Source organism: Ceratotherium simum, chromosome 29 (genome assembly GCF_057802395.1).
Source record: "Ceratotherium simum simum isolate JZ-2026a chromosome 29, ASM5780239v1, whole genome shotgun sequence".
NCBI lineage: Eukaryota > Metazoa > Chordata > Mammalia > Perissodactyla > Rhinocerotidae > Ceratotherium > Ceratotherium simum.
The window spans coordinates 13,566,391-13,576,540 of record NC_141928.1 but is presented as its reverse complement, the minus strand read 5'-3'; the positions used below and the strand labels follow the sequence as shown (position 1 = coordinate 13,576,540).

The 10,150-nt window shown below is 39.4% G+C and overlaps 1 protein-coding gene and 1 pseudogene across 1 annotated transcript; both read left to right on the top strand.

The window, feature by feature from the left end:
• LOC101392252 (olfactory receptor 1N2-like) lies at nucleotides 1-2,009 on the top strand (annotated as a pseudogene).
• Nucleotides 2,010-5,111: 3,102 nt separating this feature from the next.
• On the top strand, nucleotides 5,112-6,068 carry LOC147913205 (olfactory receptor 1J4-like). The gene has a single exon (XM_087419577.1). The coding sequence runs from the start codon at nucleotides 5,127-5,129 to the stop codon at nucleotides 6,066-6,068; it is 942 nt and encodes a 313-aa protein (XP_087275703.1). The 5' UTR covers nucleotides 5,112-5,126.
• Nucleotides 6,069-10,150: the final 4,082 nt, after the last annotated feature.

Sequence of the window (10,150 nt, the reverse complement as noted above, 5' to 3'; positions counted from 1 at the left end):
ATGAAGAGGAAACATCAGAGAGATACAGGAGAATTGCAGGGGTGAAAGCATAGGTTTTGGAGTCAGACACACCTGCATTGGAATCTCATTTACTAGCTATCTGATCTTGAGTACATCAAATATCTTTGACACTCAGTTTCACCATTTGTAAAACTGTGGAGGATACTAATACCTACTTCATAGTCTTGTGGAGAATAAAACAATACCATCTTGGTGTCTGGCATTTAACAAACCTCTACAAATAGGTATTAATCCTGATGTCCAAGAGACGAGGGGGACTGAAATACCAGTTCCCACAGTGAATACAGGTGCAAAGTATCAAGAGGAGAGTGGACAAGGATAAAGGAGAGAGAATGATGGAGGGATGGGCATGGGCCTCTGTCCTGTTCGTGGAGGGGAGGACCTAACAGTAGGTGGAGAGAATGGGACATCACAGACACTCACTGCCCTCAGTCTACACGTCTTATGCCCCCAGTTAGGGAAGAGTACATGGACTGGGGCTGAATGTGTGAGGTCAAGTTCTAGGATTGAGGAGGCAAGTAGAGAAAAGGCTATCTTCTCCTTCAAAGTCATTTTCAGACCCCACACAGAAGGCTATCGTGTGTGTGTGTGTGTGTGTGTGTGTGTGTTGCGGGAGGGGCAGTGATGGAGATCATGCATCTCCTTTCCAATTGGTAAGCATCAACGACTTTTCTAATCCTGCCTTCAAGGATATGCTCAATTCTCATCCCCCAATAGCCTACACTGAATGTGACGTCTCTGGTCAAACTCATCTCTTTTCTTTGGAAACTATTAAAGCACAGAAAACACAATTTCTATTTGAATGGATATTATCAGGACTGTTCTCTATAGGTCCCATGGGTATTGTCTTTCTTTCCCAATGAGATCCAGAGATTCTCATTGGCATGGTCTATTTATTCTCCGTTTCTTTGTTGTTGTTGTTGTTTTTTCCAGCCTATTTCTAGCTATACTGACACATATCTGTGAATTGACTTAATAATTAAATACTTACACATGGAAGGGTTTTATCTGCATGGATAATGAGAATAACAAGGATGGGAAAACTAAGCAGAGTGAGCCAAACTGCTGTTTCAGACTTCCTCCTTCTAGGACTCTCTGAGCCGCCAGAGGAGCAGCCTCTCCTATTTGGCATCTTCCTGGGCATGTACCTGGTCACCATGATGGGGAACCTGCTCCTCATCCTGGCCATCAGCTCTGACCCACACCTCCACACTCCCATGTACTTTTTTCTGGCTGACCTATCATTAACGGATGCCTGTTTCACTTCTGCCTCAATCCCCAAAATGGTGGCCAACGTTCACACCCAGAGTCAGATCATCTCATATGCTGGGTGCCTTGCATAGCTGTATTTCCTCCTTATGTTTGGTGGCCTTGACAACTGCCTTCTAGCAGTGATGGTATATGACCTTTGTGTGACCACCCACCAGTGACTCCATTACAGCACAACTATGAATCCCCAACTCTGTGCACTAATTCTAGGCATGTTCTGGGTGGTAACCAAGTTTTGTGCCCTGAGGCACACACTGTTGCTGGTCCATGTGGCCTTCCATGCTCACAAGGCCATCCCCCACTTATACTGTGATCCCAGTGTTCCACTGAATCTTGCCTATTCAGATACCCATGTTAACAAACTGATGATCATCACCATGGGCCTGAAGTTCCTCATTGTTCCACTCATGTTGATTGTCCTCTCCTATATCTGCATTTCATGGGCTATGTTTGGCATCTTATCTCTTGGAGGGCTGTGGAAGGCCTTTTCCACCTATGGTTTTCACTTCACCATGGTCCTGCTCCTCTGTGGGTCTCTTATGGGTGTGTATATATTTCCACCATTAACTCACTCTGCAGAGAGGGAAAGTAGGGCTTCCATTCTCTATATGGTGATTATTCCCACGCTAAACCCATTTATCTATAGCTTGAGGAACAGAGACATGACGGAGGCTTTGGGTAAAGTATTTGGCTTTGGGAAAACATTCTTCTTACCATGACGGTGATGCCTGATCCTGGTATCTTGATCAGCCTCTGCTCTCCACCATTTCAATGATTCTACCACTAGCAGACTCATTTTAAGAGAATGTTATCAGGTAACTCTAAGTAAGAAAAAGGGTATTTCCACTCCTTTACTTGGCTGTGGATTGAGATGTTCTGCCTCAGTCTCTCTCCTGATCCCAGTGAAGCAACCATTACTAAAAGCAGGATGCCATTCCTCCCTCCTCATCTCTAAAACCAGAATATTAGCCAGAGTGAACTAAGGTATATGATGTATGCTCTGGAGCCAAGTAATTCTGCCCTTGGGGGCCATGGGACAAAGTGAAGGGATGAGAATACAAACAGTTATTGAGCATCTACTATGCTCCTCATTGTTATTTACATGAGTTCTTTGAGGTAAAATTGTGAAAACTATGACTCAGAATGCTAAATAACTTCCCCAAACCTGGTACATTTGATTCTGATGCTCATTTGTCTTTCCGCTATACCACATTGTGGAGATCATGAAAAATACAGAATGATTATAATGGGAGATAAAGAATTAAATTAATATATATCTTGTGGTATTTCCTTAACATTTTCTTTATTTTGAAAGTTTTCCTTTGTGTTATTGTAATGGATAGGTAAAACAGAGCCAATATTTATGTGTGCCTACCATGTGCCAATTTTATACAAAGTACACAATTCATTCTCTGAGTTCTTTCATAAAATATTCCCTAAAACACAAAATGATAAATCAAGTGTGCTGGAAATTTAAGGGCAACAATTTGATGAAAAGTAGTCTGGTGGAAGTTGTTGTTCTACCTGTTTCAAAATATGTAGATATATTTAGGACGAGGAAATGAAATTTGGGGATTGGCACAAAAAATATTCCAATGATTAGAAAGTCATCCCAGAGAGATAAGGATGCACCTATGTACAGCTCTCTGAGGTCTCAAGATCAAGTTCATCCTGGACCAAGTTTTTAAAAAAGAAGGGTTTGACTTTTGGATGTATTGTACAATAGATCTTGTTTTTGTTTTTTTTTTTTGTGTGTGTGTGTGTGTGTGTGTGTGTTTTGTGAGGAGGACTAGCCCTGAGCTAACATCCGGTGCCAATCCTCCTCTTTTTTCTTGAGAAAGATTGGCCCTGAGCTAATATATCCATGCCCATCTTCCTCTACTTTATATGGGACGCCGCCACAGCATGGCTTGATGAGCAATGCGTCTGTGTGCTCCTGGGATCCAAACCTGCGAACCCCAGGTGACCAAGGCGGAGCACGCACACTTCACCACCTGTGCCACCGGGCCGGCCCCTAGGTCTTGTTTTTAAAGGAAGAAGATTTTAAAGGAAGAAGATTGCATCTGTATGCACTTCCCTTTGGCCAGCCTCCTTTCTACCCTCTGTCTCTTCTCCTTGTAGAAGAGGTTGGGAATAATGAGACAACTGGGGAAACCAGACTAGACCATCCTGGCCTTGAATTAGGTTACTTGGCCCTGACCACAGCAATCTACTACTGTAGTTTCTAGTACCAAACAAACATCAGAAAAAACAAGTTCTGTGTTTGTCAGTAATACTCTCATTTTTCTGAACTAGCTTGCTACTTCTACTACTCCCAACCCTGGCCTCCAGTCTCCTAGATACATCATGCTCTTTACTGTCTATTCAGTCTGCTCTCTGCCCCGTATCAATAGACTATCCTAGTGATCCCAGTCAAAACACCCATTCCTGGAGCACTCAGCTAAATATGATAATATCCCTTAAAAGACAGGCACTCTACTTGTGAATAACCTTCATTCTTCCACATTACCATTCGCATTTTCAAAGGTGAACTTTTTAAACAAAGTGAATCTCAAAGATAGGATATTTATGGTGAAATTTCTGAGTCCAGAAAAATTAGACACAGAAATACAGCTGAATACAGTATGATTTTACCTCCTCCATTTCTCATTTTCTCATGTTCTCAACCACCTCTGCCCCTTAGAAGACTCAGAAAATAAAGGGGATATAGTTTAGGCAGAAGGAATGAGTTGGAAATGAGAAGATATAAATTCTAAATGAGGAATCCCTAAATAAAAATCACTTTACATTTTTCCCAGATTATATGTGCTTTATTTAACCTTTATAAAATGTATAATAAAACTTTAATATGTATTCATTAGGAAAAGTATTTATTTTATTAATGAAAATCTAGATATTTATGTCATATCTAAGAATCCCCCTAAACTCTGTGGTATATAAATAGCTAACTACAACTAATAAAATTCTGAGACTAGAAATAGTTCTTTCATTGTGCAGAATAATAATGTAAAGACTTTTGGAAATAATACTGTCCCAAATTTATATTTTACTACACTGTTAGATATTATGATTGATGTGTAGAGATGTATATGTATAAGTAATTGATGCATAGAGATGTATAGAGATAGGTGAGGGAGTTACTCTCAAATGTTACTGGTAGTGGGAATATAAATTGGCGTAGACTTCGAGGAAATAAGTTGATAATATACATCATGAGCACTAAAAATATTTGTACCCTATAACGTACTGTTTAACTTCCAGGCATTGAATCAAGGAAATTGTAAAAAATATTGTCAAGAATTTATGTATAATGATATTACTCATAAGAGAAACCAAAACTACCCAAATTTTAGTCATTGGGGCTTGGTCAATTAAATTATGCTATATTGATATGATGGATTATTGTGTGGGCTTTCCAATTATTTGATGACATGTTTTTAGCACAGAATGATCTTCACAGGAAATTCATTGTTACTGAATTTATTGTGAATTCATTATTCACTATTCATAATACTCGGCTAGAAAAACTTAAATAAAATGCCCAAAAATATTAAGAGTGGCCATTCTGAGATGACGGAAATGTGCATGAATTGCACAGATGCAAGAATTCCATTTTGTCAGTGAACTAAGAAAAGCTGGCTCTCATTAACATTCCCTCATCGACAATTTTTCTAATTCCCTGATGTACCAACATATAAGGCACATATGAGAAACAACTTAAGTTTCCCACTTTTTGAAATAAAACATACGTATTTTTCATATGACTGCTAAACATGATTACTTCAGAGTCTTTAGTCTCTCAACCATTCTTCATTCCCAGCAGAGAAAAAAGTAGCATGAGAAGGGAGAACCAGAGCAGCGTGTCCCAGTTCCTCCTCCTGGGGCTCCCCACCCAGCCAGAGCATCAGGGCATGTTCTTTGCCCTGTTCCTGGGCATGTACCTGACCACGGTGCTGGGGAACCTGCTCATCATCCTGCTCATCAGGCTGGACTCTCGCCTCCACACCCCCATGTACTTCTTCCTCAGCCACTTGGCCTTCTCTGATGTCTCTTTCTCATCTGTCACTGTCCCAAAGATGCTCATGAACATGCAGACTCAGCACTTACTCATCTCCTATGTGGGGTGCATTTCCCAGGTGTATTTTTTCATACTTTTTGTTTGTCTTGACAATTTCCTTCTTGAAGTGATGGCATACGATAGGTATGTGGCTATATGTCACCCACTCCACTATACCACCATCATGAGGAAGGAGCTATGCATCTTATTGGTGGCTGGATCGTGGTTCTTCTCTTGTGCCCATGCCCTGTTGCATACTCTCCTTCTGTCCTGCCTCTCCTTCTGTGCTGACAATGCCATCCCCCATTTCTTCTGTGATCTCACAGCCCTCTTGAAGTTGACCTGCTCAGACACCTCCTTCAATGAGCTAGTTATCTTCACTGAGGGGGGAGTGTTTGCCTTCCTGACATTGAGTGCTATTTTGGGCTCTTATATCCGCATTGGAGTCAGCATCCTGAGGGTCCCCTCCATCAAGAGGATCTGCAAAGCCTTGTCCACCTGTGGCTCCCACCTCTTTGTGGTGTTTTTGTACTATGGGACTCTTGCAATTATTTACTTCTTTCCTTCATCAAATAACTCCAAAGTCAAAGACATAATTGCTTCAGTTATGCATACAGTGGTGACACCCATGTTAAACCCCTTTATCTATAGCCTGAGGAACAGAGACATGAAATTGGCCTTGGGAATACTTTACAAGAGGGGGATTATTTTTGCCAAGTAACAGTGACCCACTCATATTCTTAATCTTCCTAGTGATTCTTCCAGAGATATCTCCTTGAAAAAATGTGTAGGTGACTGTGGTAGATTTAAAAAATGACCATGATACTTTGCATCCCCTGCTTGAAAGTGTGGAGTTTATGTCCCCACTCATTGAGTCTGAGCCGAATATGTGACTTACTTTGACAACTAGATTCAGTGAAAGTGATGTTGTGAGAGTTCCAAGCCTAGGTAGACTATGTTCCTGCTGCTCTTGCTAGCAACCTAGCTTGAGAGTTCCAAGCTAGGCTACATGAGCATGGGGGCCACATGGAGGAGAACCAAGATGCTCCAACTAATAAACAACCAGGTCCCAGATGAGTTGGTAGGTGATTACAGAGGAATGAGTGAGCCTATATTGAGATCAGTAGAACCTAGCCCAGACCAGAAGCAACATCCAACTGAGCACAGTTGCAGCCCAAATAGCCAACAATAGAATTGACATATAAACAAGTAATTGTTGTTTAAGCCACTAAGTTTTGGGATGGTTTGTTATGCAATAAAAGCTAACTGATACAGTGACGGCTCTTGTCCCTGGTACCCTCCAAACTTTCCTTGATTTCCATGGTCCCTCCACCTTTTTGGTTCCCTGCTTGGACTGTATTCCGTGCCTATTTTGCTAGAAGCCATCGACTTTAAAACCTCTGAGTTATGATCTCCACAACTTATTGCCTTACTTTAGGTATATGTCTTGTCCTCACTCTTCTCTCATAACCCCTGGTATCTGGAATTGACAGCAACTCTCATTTTTGTCAAGTCAACATCTTATGGTATAGTCTTATCTATCTGAAGAGATATGAATGACTTGCTGTGATATCAAAATACATAAACTTTCTCTTTCTGAAGGAAGATATTACATATTATATGCTTCATCCTTAAAAAGAGAAACAATCTTAGACTACAATTAGAAGACTGAATAATATTGCATTTTATATTTTATATCTTCTTACTCCTTCATTTACTGATACCAAGTTGAAAAAATAAGAATTCTCAAATGTGATGTGATATACTACTTGTCTTTAGAATAAAATTCACATGTGGACCCTTACAGTTGAGTTAGTATCAAGGTTTGTGCACTGTTGTTTTAGATAAATAAAAAGTCATAAAAATGGCTAATATGAAATTTAATAATAATTCATAGTGTATATCTGTATATGTAAATGAGATAGCAATAAAATCTTTGGTTTTCTTTGTCCTTTTGTTATCATTTTTCAAAGTTACAAAAAGTAAGTGTTGCTTCAACTGTTTAAAGTATTGAAGTTGAAAATGTTTTGTCTTTAATGTAGTTGCTAGTTATACATTGTGTGTGATCGTTTTCCAAAATATAAACATATTGCAGAATTTTGGCTTTATTATCCTCACATTTGTTTTTGCCTCTCACAAAAATCCAACAGAGGAGCACGGGGTATTGAATCTCATTTCCAAATTCCCTAAACCAATGCAGGATGTATTTTTTTCCTAAATGAGACTTTCTTTGTGAGGATAGCCTACCTATGCCTGCTTAATTCTGTTATGAAAATGAGTTATCTTTTGCTTCACAAGCAGCAAGAACTGATTTGCAGATAAGACAAAGCTACATGTATATATAAGTAATTCATTCTTTTGTCAAGTATTTATATTGTGTCTACTCTGTTTATGGAGCTTTCTAGAAATGAACAAATCAGACAAAATATTTTTCTGTTGTAGAGCTTACATTGTAGTGGGGATAGGATGAAAATAAACACACTATGTAAGTAAGTTTCATGGTGTTTAAGTGCTATGAAAAGCAACAGTGTGAAAAATTAGGAATGTGGAGGATAGGTTGCCATTTTAAGTAGTGTGATGAGCACTAGTCTCACCAAGAAGGTGATATTTGAACAAAGAATTGAAGGCAGCAAGGAACAGAGCCATGGGGTTATTTGCAGGAAAAACATTTCAGGGAGAGCAAACAGCAACAGCAAAGCTCTGAAATGTGACAGTGCCAGTTATGTTCCAGGATCAAGAGGAGACTACAGTGACTGAAGGGGGGTGAGCATGTAGAATTGCAATAGGAGATCGTTTTAGAGCTAAGAAGGGTAGTGGATCCTTTAAGCTTTGTAATTCGATTTTTACTGTGAGTTATTTGTGTAGCCCATAGAAGCTTTTTAGCAGAGGAGTAACATGATTCAGCTTTATAAGGGATTACCCTGGCTGTTGTGTTGAGAATCGACTGAAAGATTAGGGGGCTGAGTGGAAACAAGGAGACCATCTAGGAGCTATTGCCAATAGTGCAGTTGAGAAATGATGGTCAGGCTAGGATGGTTGCAGAGGAAGTAGTAAAAATTTGTTGAATACTGTATTTAGCTGTAAGTTATAACCAATAAGAATTGCTAACAAATTGAGAGGAGTGAGAGAGACAGATAGGAGTCAAGGATTCCTACATTTTGGTTTGAACAACGTGGAGTTGTCATTAACTACAGTGGTAATGAAACAATATATGTGTGAGCAGCTGAAGTTCATGAGTCTGTAAACAATAAAAATAAAATTACCAATGTTTACCGAGGGCTTACAAAACACCAGACAATGTTCTAAGTATATTATGTATTTTAACTCCTTGAATCAACTGCTTTAAGAGAGAGGTTCAACTGTCACTTACCCTGAGCAATTCTAGTGGGAGAAATGGTGCAGTCGTGGCTTATCTAAGTCAGAAGTGCCAATGAAAAAACACTGGGAAAATACACAGAGACATTCTCCACAGATGAATGTTTTGGAGGTCTCAGATATTCCAGAATTTTCCTTAATGACCCAGTTGCCCTGTCCTAGGCACTGTCCAGTCTGACCACTTTGGTGCTTTCTGGTCAATCAGCTTAGCCTGACTTTCTCTAGTATCCCTTCCCCCTCTATCTGTATGCATCCTGTTTTTGCCTTTTCAATGATAGTCTACTGTTTGTTATTTCTTGTATATTTCAGCCAATTTCTAGAAAACTTTCAAACTAAAGTAAGTGCATCTGAGTTATTCTTTGCTATCATTTTATGGAAGAGGAAACATTTGATCTTATAGCTATAACTATAAGCCCCAAGGATACTAATTGTAATCCTAAAACTGATAATCATTCTCTTTTATATTCTGTATAAGAACATTTTTAGCCCATAGTTATCTATATGATTTAAGTGGACTCTAAGGTAGTAAAAATTAGCTTCTGTCACTAGGAAGTCCCAGATCCCCAAGGGAAAGAAAAGGATTCCCAGAATAAAAAGGAACATGAGACTTATGTTCCTGAACAATATTTCCTCATAGAGCTGTGTAGAAACTGTTCCCAATTTACTAAAGTACATCCAAGGTGTTTCCTCCACCATCAGAACAATCAAGTTCAGACAGTTGGTACCTACCAGTTACCATAGCAATACATTTGTAGCTCCTCAACGTATAGCCCGAAACCATTCCTATGTAATCAAATGACCTTCTTGTAATTACGACTTCAAAATATGAATGGATCTTTGGAGATATTCATCCCTTTTCTCCAATTGTTCAAAATAAACCTTCAGGCATTCATATTTGATTAATAGTGACATAGCAGGTGGGCACATACTAGTAGGACACTAAGACACTAGTTCTGGACATTGTATGGCTCAACGTGCGGAATTCACAAGTGTAGGAACCAAGGTGTGGAAGTAGGATTGGGCCCTACTATCACTCTTGTGGCCATTTTATATGAGATACAAAAATACAAACACTTTTTGCTCACTTCTATGGGTCTTTTTTTTTTTTTTTTTGAGACTTTATTTTTTAGAGCAGTGTAAGGTTCACAGCAAAATTGAGAGGATGTGACCGAGTTTTCCCGTATGCTCCCTGCCTGCATGTATGGATAGCCTCTCCTATTGTCAACATCACTCACAAGAGTGGTGAATTTGTTACAGTTGATGAACCTACACTGACAAATCAAACAATAGAGTTCACTCTTGATGTTGCAAAATCTATGGGTTTGTAAAAATTAATGACATGTATCAATCATTATAATATCAGACAGAGTATATTCACGGCTCTGAAATGCCTCTGTGCTCCACCTATTCATCCCTGTCCCTCCACCT

What these genes read in the sequence shown, in the direction of transcription:
- LOC147913205 (XM_087419577.1), top strand. Translation starts at nt 5,127, where the DNA reads ATGAGAAGGGAGAACCAGAGCAGCGTGTCCCAGTTCCTCCTCCTGGGG.